This window comes from Phycodurus eques, chromosome 12, assembly GCF_024500275.1.
Source record: "Phycodurus eques isolate BA_2022a chromosome 12, UOR_Pequ_1.1, whole genome shotgun sequence".
In the NCBI taxonomy this organism is placed as follows: domain Eukaryota; kingdom Metazoa; phylum Chordata; class Actinopteri; order Syngnathiformes; family Syngnathidae; genus Phycodurus; species Phycodurus eques.
Window position 1 is genome coordinate 458,677 of NC_084536.1, and position 16,030 is coordinate 474,706.

Below are 16,030 nucleotides of genomic sequence, written 5' to 3' on the forward strand. Positions count from 1 at the left end.
CTCCAAACAGGAGGCCAGATTTGAACCGCCGACCTCAGAACTCTTGAGACAAAAGTGCTAACCAGTGTTACGGCGGTGCCGCCATTATAATACATTCATTCATTCATCTTCCGTTCTGCTTATCCTCACTAGGGTCGCGGAGGTGCTTGAGCCTATCCCAGCAATCTTTGGCGAAAGGCGGGGTGCACCCTGAACTGGTCGCCAGCCAATCGCAGGGCACATAGAAATAAACAACCATTCACACTCACATTCATACCTACGGGCAATTTGAAGTCCCCAATTAACCCACCATGCATGTTTTTTGGGGTTTTTTTTGGGATGTGGGAGGAAAGCGGAGTGCCCGGAGAAAAAAGAACATGCAAACTCCACACAGGCGGGGCCGGGGATTGAACCCCGGTCCTCAGAACTGTGAGGCAGATGTGCTAACCAGTTTAATTAAGTATCACTACTTTTGGGAAAAACTCATATAATATCATATCCAAATGTTAGAATTTAGCATTCCTCTGCAGTTGAGTCAATGAATGCCCTAAACCTAGATGAGGACATTCTGCAGTCAGAATTCTGCTGCGATCAGACCCCTCTCTATATAAAAACCTTACAGGGGCCGTCTCCCATTTCGACCTCCTCGAGATTCTCCAGAGCAGTGACAAAGTCGTCCTCGATGGACGAGACGGACCGGTTGGTGTCGTCTTCCTCCGACCGCCTCGCTTCATCACTGCGGAGGCTTTGCAGCTCCACGGCGTAGCGGATGCCGGCGACGTAGCGTCCGAGAAGGCCTGCCAACGACGTGGCGCCGGCTGCGGATTGCCCGCTGGCACCGGGGTTGTGGCGCAGCACGCACACAGCCTTTAGCCAGCACTGCATGTTGAGAGTTCGGGGGGGGGGGGGGGGGGGGGGGAACAAGTTTCAAAAGGGGATGACACTGGCCTTGCGGCTATAAGCGGCTTCCAGCATCACTTTTTCAACCTACTTGAGGCCCAGCGTCCTTGTGCTCCGTCAGACTGCGCGAGTCTTTGAGCATCTGAACTTCATCGTTCCTCAGGCCGTGAACGTGGAAGTTTCTGAGCATCTCGCGCAGCCCCGCCGGAAGGGACGCCAGGGCCTAAAAGGAGGACGGAATACTGAGTTGACTGTCATGATCCCCACGCATCACGCAAATTCTTCATATAGACATCATGTGAACTTGGCTGCATCATTTACCCGCCTTGGCGCAATATTGCCAAACAGAGACAGAGACAGAGCAATCCCGCAATCAGATAATTCGATAATAGAAGCGCCACTCTCCGTCTGGAGTGGTGTGTACATTTCTATGCGGGCCGCCCATAAACACAGGCATGATCCACCATCTGTTACAGCTCTGATAATACTTTTTTTCCGTAAATTAGGTGTCAGTTATGCACAAGAAGATGGAAATCCCTGATGCATATCAGCATTGTCTGGTCTCTGTTACAATGCTGATATGGATCAACTTTGTGCCATTTATACAGGGAAGCATCGTGGGGGAAAAGGTGGAAAAACTGCTGCATGCCGGTGCCCTTTATACAGTACAGTAACACGGGAAAAACGGCAGCATCCACAGGCAGTGTCAAAGGGACTACGAACGCTGTCCCTTTTTTTTATGGCTCTGACAGCACACGGGGCTGGGGGGGAAATCTGTTTTCTTTACCGCTTTATCCTCACTAGGGTAAAAAAATTAAATGAAAAATTAAGAAATAAAGTTCTTAATTTCATCATGTACATCGGTTGCACATGATTAAAATGTAGTAAACTCACGTAATTTTCGCCTCTTGTCCCTGACAAAAAAGCAATATATGTAACTTGACCACATTTCAATCACATGCAACCAATGTTCAAATTAAGTCAACTCAAAGCCCTTTTATTTTCCTCAGCGTAGCACTGAAGAAAGAAAATTTGCTCGTTTGACTTGTCCCTCCCCCGTTCCATGTCAGAGCTAAAGTATGAAAGTACCTGATCCACAGCAACGTCGCCTTCACTCTGACCAGGCAGACAAACAAAATGAACCTGAAAGAGGATTGAGATGGTTCATATATTCGCAGTTAGCAACACGAGTTCAAAAAGAAGGAATCGGACAGCTCTCGAGATAAAACGAGGGTAAATGTCGGGACAATCCACGTGTAGCCTTGGTCAGAGACGCGAGGGGTGAAGTGAGACTACATTCAAATATTTCTAGCCGTTTGAAAACTGACCCCTGGGGTGCTCATCTTTTCATTGTCTATTACAGTATATATACTATATTTGTGTCATAAAACAAAACCACCAAACCACGCATGCGTACGTTGGTGCTTGCGTGAGACAAACCTCCGCGACTATTGTGCCGTCTCTGGACGGGAGTTCCAGGTTGAGACGGCAAAGATCCTTTCGGCTCCGTAAGAGGCTCTTGACAAACTGCGCTCCGCTGTCACGCATGGTCTGCATACACACATGGACGGTCATGGCTTACAAGTAGACCCAAGAACCAAACCCAAGTAGTAAGTCCAGAAGTAATGGACGGGGTTCATTTACTCAACTAAAGAGTAGCAGCTGTCATTTGAAGTCAGGAATCTACATTGATCCCATTCATTGCGGAGGATACCGACACCACTAATGTTTTTTTCCCCATAGTTTGCCTCTCCCACACACATTAAACACATTTGAAGGTACTACAAGATGCTTGTAAGGAAATTGTAAATCGATTTTAAACATAAAACAGCAAGCACAAAGTGTATGGAAAATACGGTCCATATTGTAGCGCCACTGCATCATATGTGCGCCGAAGAGACGAGGCTCGGTGGGCATGCGCGCGCGAGCTGTGGCCCATGAGGTTTCATTTTCTCCCAGCGTTCAAGAAACGGTTGAAAAGTCCATCAACCTCCCAGTAAACCACCAAAGAGGAATATCGTAAAAAGTGCAAATACTGAAATAATGATCTTGTCTCAATTCAAATCTGGGCTGATCTCTTTGCAGGAAGGCATGACTCATTCTGTCAAATTGAAACAAGTCGATAGACAGCTTTCATGTAACTTCTGCCATCCGATGGAAGAGCATTTCATTGTTCTCTGCCTGTCAGCAAATATACAAAGTCGGTACCGACATTATCTGTTGAATAAAAAATCTTCAAACATTATATTACAAAAACAACAATGACGATAATGACTAATAATGGTGTGAACACACTTTCAATTACAGCATAACTATACAAAGACATAAGTGAATTTTCTAAGAGCGAACCGAACCGAAAGGTGTCACCACAAAACCGAGATACAAACCCAACCGTGGATTTCGTCAACTGCTCCACCCCTAATTGGTTCTCAATTCTTGTCACACGAGGACTCGGATTTTCCAAATGTCGCTAAGCCGCCGCCCACTTTAATAGACATAAAGAAGAATAAAGGCACTGTATTGTTCAAAAATAGCCTTTAAAAACATTAAACACACATTCTCACGTCAAAACGAGCCAGTCTATCACTAACTAACCCAATATCAAAGTCAGAATTACAGTACATATTTGCATATTTGTATGCCGTAAAACAATCCAATGAAAATCAGTAAATACAGTGCTAACAGGGCACCGCGTGAAAACGGAGCCTTACGCCATCTGTCACCTCGAAACGTCCAACGTCGGTCCCGTCGTAAACTGAGGACGCGCGTCATTTTTACGACCTGCCCACGAACCACTCAAGGTGGCTCCGAGACCCAATTTTGGGCCCGACCCACCAGTTGAGAAGCACGGGTCCAAAGAAGAAACCCCATTTTAGGTGAGGAACATCTGACGGTGAGTTGGGGCGTGGCATCTTTTGGAGCAGAGGCGACCATTTGAGAACGTGCGCTATATTTGTGCCGCAAAAAGCGAAGCCTGAGGCGTTTGATCAGTGGATAAAAAAGGTGGAACCTCAATTCTGCTCCCTGACCTCTTTTCTGACAGAGGCCCCGGACTTGATCGGAGCTCCTCGAGCACGCGGGCGAGCGTCCATGGCGACCGAGGGCTCGCTCACCTGCAAACGTGAAAGTCAATGTTAGACCAGGAAAACAACAATCGAGGAAACATTACACATTCTTGCGCGCAATATTACAACTTCACCTCTAAACTCTCACAAATGTAGTCGTCTACTTTTTTTCCCCGCATCAGACTACAGCATCGTTCTCAAAATATTAAAGACCCTGTTAAGTGAGGTCCAAGACTTACACCACATTATACGTGTGAAGATAATCGCTGAAAACGTGTCGTACTCAGTTGTTGTTGAGATATAGCGTTAAAGTGCTTTTCACCTTCCAGTTATCCGGATTTTTGGGACCTAGCTCAGGCAGCGCCCAGCGCCTTTTGTTCCATCGGTGGCTATTTTGCTAATTGGGAGTTACTTACTTATAATTACTCGGCCCATTTATGCCACTACGGCGTGCAGTTAGCGAGCTAGCTAGCTAAGCCTACGATCTGAAAAATGCACCTTCCGCGGACGCCACAATTTATAGAGCAGCTCGGTGTCGTAATTTCAATTCCCAAGTGTTATGTATTCTTGTTATTGAGACTGCCCTAATGTGTTGCATCGTGGGTATATAATGAGCAGGAAGTATGTGCTCAAATGTCCGCCATGTAGTGCGAGCCGCAGGCCGAATAAAGTGTTGGGTGAACGTTTAACTTTTCCTGCAGTGTCTCCGTTACGCGGACCGATACACGACTCATGACCGAGCGAGGCGGCGATGTACTCCGCGGCATCCGGAAGCCTGCTAGCTCGCCGGTGGCTAGCGCCTCCCGTCGCAACGTGAAGAAGTTTGGGGACAACTCGGCCGGATATATTCCAGCCACCGGGGGCCTGAAGCAAATATATTTTTGCGGCACAAACGTATACGGATGTGTAGGCTTTATGATGCTGCACGTACCAACGCGATTTGTTGAAAGTTGAGCGTGCCGGTTTTTCAGCGCATTTAACGGAGACGCACAAAGCGTCTAAGAGAAGGTCTCCATTTTTCACTTTTTCATTCAAATTTGTCCGGTTTGTTGATAACGCTCCCCTGTGTGGCTTTTCAAATTTTTACTTCCGCTTTCCACGGGCAATTCTACTTTTTTTTGTGTCATATTTTTGTCAATTCTTGGTTGACATGTTACTCCTTCTCTCTTGAAATACTACAACTTATTTTTTCATATTAAGCGTGTGTGTTTCTGACAGCACATTTTTAGTAACGCGTGAATGCTCATTTGTCGACCCGTACTCTGCGATTGGCTGGCGACCAGTTCAGGGTGTACCCGCCTCTCGCCCGAAGTCAGCTGAGATGGGGGGCCAGGGCACCCGCGACCCTCGTGAGGAGAAGTGGCTTAGATGATGGATGATGTCCTAAAAAAATCCTGTTTGAAAAAAAATCCAGTTTATTTATTCATTTCAAAATTCTTCTAACATTTAAAAATGTTTCTCTCGTAACATTACAACATTATTCTGTTAAAACTACAACCCCAATTCCAATGAAGTTGGGACGTTGTTTTAAACATAAATAAAAACAGAATACAATAATTTTCAAATCATGTTCAACCTATGTTTAATTGAATACACGACAAAGACAAGATATTTCATGTTCAAACTGATCAACTTGATTGTTTTTGGCAAATAATCATTAACTTGGAATTTTATGGCTGCAACACGTTCCAAAAAAGCTGGGACAGGTTGAGAAAGTTGAGGAATGCTCATCCAACACGTGTTTGGAACATCCCACAGGTGAACAGGCTCATTGGGAACAGGCGGGTGCCATGATTGGCGAGAAAAGGAGCTTCCCTGAATTGCTCAGTCATTCACCAGCAAAGATGGGGCGAGATTCACCTCTTTGTGAACGAACAAGTGCGTGGGAAAATAGTCCAACAGTTTAAGGACAATGTTCCTCTATGTACAATTGCAAGGAATTTAGGGATTTCATCATCTACGGTCCATATTATCATCAAAAGGTTCAGAGAATCTGGAGAAATCAGAAATCACTGCATGGAAGCGGCAAGGCCGAAAACCCACATTGAATGCCCGTGACCTTCGATCCCCCAGGCCGCACTGCATCAAAAACCGACATCAATGTGTAAAGGATTACACCGCATGGGCTCAGGAACACTTCAGAAAACCAATGTCAGTAAATACAGTTCGGCGCTACATCCGTAAGTGCAACTTGAAACTCTACTATGCAACGCAAAAGCCATTTATCAACAACACCCAGAAACACCGCCGGCTTCTCTGGGCCCGAGCTCATCTAAGATGGACTGACGCAAAGTGGAAAAGTGTTCTGTGGTCCGACGAGTCCACATTTCAAATTGTTTTTGGAAATTGTGGATGTCGTGTCCTCCGGGCCAAAGAGGAAAAGAACCATCCGGACTGTTATGGACGCAAAGTTCAAAAGCCAGCATATGTGATGTTATGGGGCTGTGGTAGTGCCAATGGCATGGGTCACTTACACATCTGTGAAGGCACCATTCATGCTGAAAGGTACATACAGGTTTTGGAGAAACATGTGCTGCCATCCAAGCAACATTTTTTTCGTGGACGCCCCTGCTTATTTCAGCAAGACAATGTCAAACCACATTCTGCCTGCAGTCCAGACCTGTCTCCCATTGAAAATGCGTGGCGCATTATGAAGCGTAAAATATGACAACGGAGACCCCGGACTGTTGAACGGCTGAAGCTGTACATCGAGCAAGAATGGGAAAGAATTCCACCTACAAAGCTTCAACAATGAGTGTCCTCAGTTCCCAAAAGTTTATTGAATGTTGTTAAAAGAAAAGGTGATGTAACACAGCGGTAGCCATGACCCTGTCCCAGCTTTTTTGGAACGTCTTGCAGCCATAAAATTCTAAGTTAATGATTATTTGCGAAAGTAACTCATTGTTTTCTGTTTTTATTTATGTTTAACACAACGTCCCAACTTCATTGGAATTGGTGTTGTACTTCGATCATCTAAAGGAATGAATTTATTCTCAAAATGTTCACATTTTCTCTTAATATTGCTAATTTATTCTCCTGAAAACACTTTTTCGCCCCACTATATCATAAAAACATTTTCCTCATAATATGACTTTTTGTGCATCACACTTTTCCTCTCAATCTTACAACTTCTGTCAGTTTTTGTAACATTTCCATTTTTCTCTCTCGTAACATAACTTTCGTCCTGTAAAATGACTTCATGTACATGCAGCCAATTTTATAACTTTTATTCTCATAACATTCCGACTTTTTTCATATTGCAAATTTGTGCAAACATGACTGTTTTACATCATATTTGGGCTTTTTCCTCATCGTATCACTATTCTTTATCTTTATACATGTATACAAATGGCAGCAGAGTGCCCTAGCGGTAAGCACATCTGCCTCCCAGTTCTGAAGTTCAGGCTTTGAATCTTGGCATGTTCTCCTGTAATGACTTGGGATTTCCGGCCTCCTCCCACACCCCAAAGAAATGAGTCGTAGCTTTATTGATCGCCCTCTGCTGTCGACGCAACGAAAGGTTCAACGCGTCATGTCCTCAACCGGAGTTCTGCTTGCGATCGCAGAATACTCGCGGAGCCTTCTGCCCGTTTTCCAAGTTTGGTCACGTGACATTCGCAACACAAGCACGGTCATCGCGGTCGACAGCTGAGGGCAATTCAGATGGATAACATTTTATCAATTCATCAATTCCACAAGCGCAATATTAATCACAATACAGTGGAACCTCAGTTCCAGAATTGGCCACTGTTGTTTACTGGCGCTGTGGCGCAGTGCAGGCAGAGAATGGGACTAATGCATTTCCGGGTAACAGATATAAAATATGACTAGATCCAATTCCGAAGGACGCGCCTCCTATGACTATGTGGTGACCATGTTGAATGTGGCACATTTCCAGGCCATGCGTTTGACGTGGCAGCCATGTGATGGTGGTTCTATCTTTTGTCTATTGTGTGTAGAAAGAAAGAGTGCGAGAGAGAGAGAGAGAGAGAGAGAGAGAGAGAGAGAGAGAGAGAGAGAGAGAGAGAGAGAGAGAGAGAGAGAGAGAGAGATGGCATGGTGTCGGTTTTAACTGAGGAATCCGGAACAAGTCTGTGGAGCATGCTATTTTTGGTAGAGTAATTGTTTTTTGTTTTTGTTTGTTTGTTTTTTGTCAAGCCGCTCATCTACGTACGGCTTCTTGTTGAAAGTCTCTCGCCTTGAATGAAAACGTCCAGAAACCGGATGTCGATGCCTTTTCCGAGGCCCCCGCGTCAATCTTTGCTGTCCTTGCTTCTCTCGGCACGGTTCACTCTCATTATTCCACCGAGAACCACTGTGATGCTACCGCTGCAGAGTGCTGGCCCCGCTCGCTTGTTTAGGGCGCCCCCTGGTGGCTGGCTGACTAAGTTGACTAAATCGATTGACTTTGATTTTCACTTGTAGTTCTGTATTAATGCAGGTTATGACAGCTGAACAAATATTCCTTCCTGGGTTCACAAAATCAGACAAACCCTAGGTGACGCTTTCAATGTAAATCTTCTTCTCTTTTGCTGGCGAACTCAAACGCGGGCCATAGCCGACGTCGCCCCCTGGACAACGTTTGTTTGTTTGTTTGTTTGTTTGTTTGGCACCATTTCAAGAGAGCGCAAAGGAGAACCTCCCGGTGGCAATTTTTTCCCGAAACACGGGTTCCGACAGGGCCGCCGCCGCAATTGGGTTTCGTTTGACTGCAACGTTACCTTGCATTGATATTGTTTGAACGATTTGTTTGTCATCGGGGCGGCATTGGAAAAGAGAGCTTGCTGTCCCAGAATAAATAAAAGCTGGACTTGAATGTCCCATGATTGTAAATATGGAGGAGGAGAACAGCTAATGTGTTGTTGTTTCACTATCGCTTGGGCGACGAACACGAGCAAGGCCGTTGTCACTGGTCACACAGCCGTGTTCGAAACGAACCCCGTTCTTTCTGAAATAATATTCAGAGTAAGGGAAAGAAAGGGCCTTTCGTGCTCGTTGACGGGCTGCCTCGCAGGCTTGAATAATAGGCCGCAGCCCAACGTGAACGCAGACGCGCCCCCAAAGCATCAACGGCAACGACGTGAGTGGAACACATGGTTAGCGTGGAGTTTACCTCTGCTGCTCGCCGATGTCGGCGTCGATGTCGGCGTCGGCGTCGGTGTCGCTGCGTTCACTTCCAGCAGCGCCGACGCTAACCGCAGTGCGCCCTTTAAGAACACAAAACGACTTCGGGATTTGTCAACACTTCCCCTTGATGGCCAACACGAACTGAGCAGTGGCTTCTTTCTTCCCCGTCGTTCGCCGATGGAATTCACGCATCATCACAAAGAGACGCGAGTTCAAACCGCACTTAGAATTTCAAACGTGACTTCGACGTTTTTAATATTATGCACGGGAGGTGGATTGGTGTTCACTTTTACCGAGTGCGTTAAACGCAACCCATCTCCCCACTCCGTGAGCAGTGTGAAAACCAGAATGTCTCAGGCATCACCAGTCGAAGCCCGATAAACAGAACAATCACTGTAACATCCATTCATCCATTTTCCGTACCCGAGGGTCGCGGGCGTGCTGGAGCCTAACCCAGCTATCTTCGCGCGAGAGGCGGAGTACGCCCTCAATTGGTAGCCAGCCAATCGCTGGGCACATGTAACCAAACAAGCATTCGCACCTACGCGGGCACTTGAGAGTCTTCCATGAAGCTAGCAGGCATGTTTTGGGGATTTGGGAGGAACGCGGAGTACCCCGAGAAAACCCACGCAGGCACGGGAGAACATGCAAACTCCACACAGGCGAGGCCGGGATTCGAACCCACAACCTCGCGAGTGTGAAGCAGACGTGCTGACCGGTTTCTCACCGTGCCGCGTCACATAAATACGTAATGTTCGCTTTAGGTCAGTGAATAACCACTCTAAATATTCTGACATTGTAACGACCATAAAGACAGATGAGCGATCTATCAAACATATGCGATACGACAGCGCGTTTTCTTTGTTGTACTTTACATCGAGGGCCGAGCACGGGCACAAACATTTTCAAGCTCAGGACACAGTGCTGTTGTATTTGTTGCATTGATTTATCATATTTAATATCGGTCAATTGATGTATTGCAGGCGGCACGGTGAACGTCCGCCTCACGATTGTGAGGTTGCGGGTTCCGATGCGGCCCCGCCTGTGTGGAGTGTGGACTTTTCCCCGGGTGCTACACTTTCCTCCCGCATCCAGAAAACACGCATGCAAGGTTGATTGAAGATCACTAAATTGCCCGTAGGCGTGACTGTGAGTGCGAATGGTTGTTTGTTTGTATGCGCCCTGCGATGGGCTGGCGACCGGTTCGGGGCGTCCCCCGCCGCCTGCCCGAAGACGGCCGCGATAGGCTCCGGCACGCCCGCGACCCTCGTGAGGAGAAGCGGCTTGGAAAATGGACGGATGGATGGATATTCAACGCCTGTTGAGTGTTGTTCAAAAGGAAACACGGTGGTAAACGTGTACCTGGCCGGCTTCAACAACAACGTGTAGAAGGGGTCACATTCAAAAAGAGAGACAGAGATTTACACACACACAAAACAAGAACGTTCATCAGTTTGAACGATAAATATCGTTCAAACGTCCGTGATGTATTCCATTGAAGTTGACAAGGACTTGCAAATCCTTGTCGTCCGTTTTGGAACTTCTTTGGAACTGCGCTATTCGAGGGGGTTCGGGACCGGGCCGGCCCGGACCGCCAGGAGCCATAATTAGAATTGGACCAACTGCCATAAGCATTTTTGGGATTGGTTCCCCGCCACAATTCAAATTTGAAATCAAATCAGATAACAAATGAATACAAATTGGAAAAAAAATCTGTGATGAGGTGAATCCGTGGGTGCCGAACCACGAGCATGAGGGTGTTTTTCTTTCTTTCTTTCTTTCTTTCTTGTCATCATCTTTGCAATATCATCTTGTTCTCTTAATATTCCGGGTTTATTCTTGTCACATTGCCATTTTTTTTCCTCCCTTGTAAGACTGTGATTTTCTTGGTGCTCGTGCAACATATTTTCCTGGAACATGACAACTTTTTTCGTCATGCAACTCCACTCTTGTTTTTTCTCGCAATATCGATTATTCTCAGACGATTTTCTTGTAATATTACAACTCTTTTACCAATATACGCAGACCTCCCTTTTTTCCTCATCGTATCATCGCTTTCTTCTTGTAATGTAACCTTTTTCTTGTCATATTATGAGTTGTAACGTTACAATTGTTTTCCATGTAATATACAACATGCAACTGCATTCTCGTAATGTTGCTGCATTCTCAAATTCTACTTGATTACAAATGTGTTTTAGCACTATGACTTTGGTAAGGGCGGCACGGTGGACGACCGGCGAGAGCGTCTGCCTCACAGTTCTGGGGACGCGGGTTCAATCCCCGGCCCCGCCCGTGTGGAGTTTGCATGTTCTCCCCGTGCCCGCGTGGCTTTTCTCCGGGCGCTCCGGTTTCCTCCCGCATCCCAAAAACATGCGTGCTAGGTTCATTGATGACTCTAAATTGCCCGTAGGCGTGACTGTGAGAGTGAACGGTCGTCTGTTTGTATGTGGCCTGCGATTGGCTGGCGACCGGTTCAGGGGGTACCCCGCCTCCTGCCCGCTGATAGCTGGGCTAAGCGCCAGCTCGCCCGCGACCCGCGTGAGGAGAAGCGGTGAAAGCAAATGGATGGATGGACTTTGGGATGACTTTTGTTTTGGTGTGCCAAGTTATTTCTCACAACGTAACATTCTGACTTGCCCAAAAGCTGTGATCGATGTCATGGCAGAATAATTGCGCGCAGCTGACAAATTTCTCTTCGGAGAACAATGAGGAGAGGGTCTGCGGTTTTAAATGAGAGCAGCTTTCGGGCCAGAGCATATTGGAGTCATGAAATGGTCCAAACCAGATGAAAAGCTCCAAACGGTCGTGAATGGAACGCATCCCGTTTGACGGTGACGCGCTCACGCAGGCCGTGGCTTTCGGGCCCTCCGTCGGCGGACTTTTTCCACGGTGGCGGCGCGTTTCAAAGCCAAACCGCTGCGGAATTTGTTTCCAAAATGCAAACGGCAATTGTGTGCCATCCTCAAGACTCGGCGTCAGCTGTCAAGTGTCTTTCGTTGGGGAATCCTGCACGAGTTGAACATAAGAACTTGGAGAACAAAGTCACACATTGACTGGAATCTTTTTTTAATGGAAGAAGAGAAAGACGTCGTGTATAGGTGGCCTCTTTCAGGCAACAAAAAGCCCATATCAGGAGTACAAAAATACACATCTCAGTGACTTCAAATCCGTATAGAATAAATAAAGTTAAACATGCATTTTCTAACCATAGAAAGGCACAGAAAACAGTCACTTAGTAGTCATACAAGGAAAATTCTTCTTCTTCTTCTTCTTCTTATTATTAATTATCAAGAAACTTCTTTTTAGCCGAGTAATTCAATATAGCAATACAGCTGACAACATTATATTCAAAATGTGAGATAAGACAACGCACGTGTATACTTTAGGCAATAAATATTTCTTAAAGCACTTATAATTCCTACAAATGAAAACTGTAAACAACAAATCAAAGTGCCATCGCCGTTTTCTCAGAGCCCGTGACGGGTTCTTTTGCGAGGTTGCGTTGGAGGACAAAAGCAGCAGCACTTTGCACTTTGCACTTTGCACTTTGCACGCAATGAAGGAAGAGGGCAGCTTCCACGTGCCTCGCCTTCAAACGTCACGCCGGACAAATATGCGCTGGAGATTTCAAAGCAACCCACAACAAGTCTCATTTAGCGCTTCGCTTGTTATCTTCGGCTGATCGTCAAAATACCGAAGACCGGAAATGCTCAGCGGACGACAAGAAGGTCGGCTCTTTCAACGGCGTCAACGGCACCCAGACGGAACAAATGTCCGAACTCGGTCCGGATGGCGGAAAGGGACTCCGTTTTTTGCCGCGCGTTGCCATGGCAACTACTCTCACGATCCGAATCCAAGTGGCAACTTTGATACGGTCTCTCTGCGTCGCTGCTTTTCATCTACTGGATTGGATCAATATTTGCTCCAATGTGAAATAAGTCAACGAGGCTAACAACAACAACAACCATTTTCTTTTGAAATCATATCCACTTAGATCTACTTGAATCAACTACTAATGCTAAACGAGAAACTCATTGATGTGGTCAGCCATGTTTTTTGTATTCCCTTTCGACTGGAATGCTTTGAGGTCCAACCTGCTAAGCTAAGCTAAGCTAAGCGGGATATTGGCCACTCGCGGACATTGCGTAGAATCCAAACCTGTCCCTCGTTTAACCGTAAAGCCGTCGCACAACTCAAATCGTTTTGGACGTTTTTGGGGGGGATTCTCTCTGAGGGCAAAATCTAAAGAAGAATAAAGCGTCATTAAATATCACGTTTGGCAAACAATATCTGAACTACACAAATGACATCACAGCTAAACTGTTGCGCCCGCGCCCTTTTTCTCACTGAGGCGATCCTATTTGAACGTCACGATGGAAGCACCGCTGGAAGAAATGTGTGCGCGTGTTTGTCCATTTATTGCCGGCCATTCCGTCACCTCAACATTGCCGGCGTCACGCAGGAGCCCGCACGCGTTGACGCGCGCTCGCCACGTCGGCCGCCGCCTGACAAACCCGGCTCGCATTTACGAACGGACCCGTAGAAATAAGTCACCCTGTAAAAAACTCAAACCAAACCAAAAAACAAGACGCACGCCCGCAAGGTTCTGCAGGCTAACTTTCGAATTCTATTTGGAAAACAACAACAACATCTATTTGCACGAGTCTTTCATCAATGTGTTCATCCACCCAAAAGTTGAGGGCAGTCGCTCATCTACAGTATATGAAAGGAATTTGCAAGAAGTAGAAATATGCTCGTAAAGTGGTCGGGGGCAATTCATTGACTTAAATGCTGAGCGTAGCGCACATCGAGGCGTCGTTTTACAAATATGACTTATTCGACGGAATGGAAAAAAACACATACTTACTCCTTTATGATTACATTTCACAATAGTCATTATATTATATTGTTTCTACAGACAATTTGTTTTGCGTCCAATCTCCACATTCATTTTAGTTTTGCTTTCAGATCAAACAAAAAGTGACAATATATGTCAACATTATAATTTCTGAAAAGAAAGAAAGAAAGAAATCCACGATTCTTTTGTTTTCGGTCCAATCAGGTCAATGTTGACATAGCAGATTTTGCTGGGGCGAACCAGCTTTCAGATGCCATGTGTGTTCTGCGGGGCGCACGCGCTGGCGGCCTTTTTGCGCAACTTTATGAACTCGAGCGCATTTGGCAATAAATTCCGAATGATTTGGAGGAACTACAGTACTACGGTAACAGATATGAACTAGTCTCCCGTTGCTAACAAAAACAACAAAACTACTGGAGAGCGCCAGGCGAAAATTGTCAGTTGACATTTGTTGTCCAGAACATTCCCTTCGCGTTCCTATTTTTTTCCCTCCGCAGCTCCACAAGTCGCAAATAGTTTCAACCCTCCTGACGACGTCGTCCTATAAAAGCTCATTTGAAAGATAAAATACTCCAAAGATTTTGGCACCGACGCACAACTCTGACACGTCGTCGTCACGTAAACGCAGAAGAAATGAAAACAAAAACGGGAACGGAGACGCTCAGTAGTCGCAAATTGCACCGAGAACATGGACTTGCGAAGTTAACTTGTTCAAGTGTTCCCATAAGACACGAAAGCATGCAATTAAATCTAAACCGGGGAGCACGGAACACGGCGCCGCCGCTTCCGGACGGTTCTCCAAGCAAACAGCGCATCGAGCAGAACCGCACGCACGCTCGTGGAAGTCCCGCGTTTGCTTGCGCTGCTCACTCGTCACGGCGAGACCGACAACAAATGGGCGCCGTCTTTGCTCGTGTGTGTTATATGCGATATGGTGGGTTATTGTCAAGGAAAAGGCTCCCGGACGTCTTCTCGCTGAACCTTCGAGCCGACTGCTCCGATTCTTCTCCTGGCACGCCAGCGGGAACGAACCAACGGATGTTTCCTTTGTTGAGAAGCGTCCTCTTCCTGGCTAAAGATCAAGCATGGAGGTCTTGGCCAGGTCCTTCGTTCCCTGGAGGATTCTCTTCATGTGACCCACTTTCGAGATCCCCAGATCCTGGAAGAGCAAAAAAAGAAGAGACACTCAAACCAAAATGACACACAACATCCAGCGCAAGTGATTCTTTTCTTTTCTGTTGTTGTTTTCTCATCAATTTCTTTCAGCATTTTACAGTCGATGATAGAAGTGACACCGTTCTCGCTCCGTTTACTTTTGGCCGAGGACGGTCGAGCGTTTCCACCCTTCTGGAAAGTACTTCAAAGGCAAACAAAAACAAACTTGTTTTCCAGACACGGTGAAAGTGTTTGAGTTGACGTGAAGATCTTTTGAAAAGCTTGGAAAAAAGCCAACGTCAATGTTTGACTTCAATGTGAGAATTGTCAGCTCAACTGTGGCTGAGAATGATTTTCATCATCACAACAGCATTTCCGAAGTATTGGCAGGATGACATCTGCCAGCGCTACTTCAATCTCGCTCCTTTATGCGCTCGCATGACAAGCAACCCTTCGGCCTCGAACTGAGCTCGTCTGCTGCAAACTCAAGAAAGGTTACAAAACGAGCCGGGACCACGGTAAGAAGGCGAAAAGGGAGGAGGACTTTCTGTTGTCACAGCGCATTTGTCCCACGGCAGGATGTCAACCAGCAACTCGGGAAGGACGTCGCAGGTTGCGAGTCCGGTTTCTCACGGGTCCGCAGACGCCAGCGACGCGGGCCGGTTTCGTCCGGATCGCGTCGACTGCAAAAGCCACGCGAGGAGCGGGCGTCTTCCGTCTTTGAAAAGAAAAGCCGGCTCAAATCGTCGCTCCAACGGATTTTTGGGCCAGCGCAGGCGGGACGACGCGTTCCCGGACTTCCCCGTCGACTTAAGCCGCCGCCGCCGACGACCGTCACGCCGACACGTCGGAGGACCTTCGTCTACCGCTGCCAGGAGAAGACCGAATTCGGCTCCGCTCGTTTACGCGAGTCGGCCTTTTCCCGCGTGAAGATCGTTCAGTCCGA

The 16,030-nt window shown here is 46.7% G+C and overlaps 2 protein-coding genes across 15 annotated transcripts in view; both read right to left on the reverse strand.

Moving 5' to 3' along the window:
- akap11 (A kinase (PRKA) anchor protein 11) overlaps positions 1-9,410 on the reverse strand; it is a 54,309-nt gene extending 44,899 nt beyond the window's left edge. For 3 of the 9 annotated variants that reach the window (XR_009769544.1, XR_009769545.1, XM_061691355.1), the window contains exons 1-5: positions 3,715-3,992; positions 2,320-2,430; positions 1,969-2,022; positions 971-1,102; positions 600-858 (exon numbers count right to left, since the gene is read on the reverse strand). Coding sequence is in view for 7 of the 9 variants with exons in the window: in XM_061691355.1 (XP_061547339.1) it covers positions 600-858; positions 971-1,102; positions 1,969-2,022; positions 2,320-2,430; positions 3,715-3,813 (655 nt within the window). In the remaining 2 variants the exon portion in view is untranslated. Of the gene's footprint in view, positions 1-599; positions 859-970; positions 1,103-1,968; positions 2,023-2,319; positions 2,431-3,590; positions 3,993-5,205; positions 5,339-9,057 lie in introns of those variants that run through there. The other 6 variants (XM_061691357.1, XM_061691356.1, XM_061691359.1 and 3 more) reach the window with 6 other exon arrangements.
- Positions 9,411-12,128: 2,718 nt separating this feature from the next.
- The window catches only part of dgkh (diacylglycerol kinase, eta), a 58,577-nt gene continuing 54,675 nt past the window's right edge, over positions 12,129-16,030 (reverse strand). For all 6 annotated transcript variants that reach the window (XM_061691248.1, XM_061691245.1, XM_061691244.1 and 3 more), the window contains one exon: positions 12,129-15,088. In XM_061691248.1, coding sequence (XP_061547232.1) covers positions 15,009-15,088 — 80 coding nt within the window. In that variant the 3' untranslated portion in view covers positions 12,129-15,008. The remainder of the gene's footprint in view (positions 15,089-16,030) is intronic.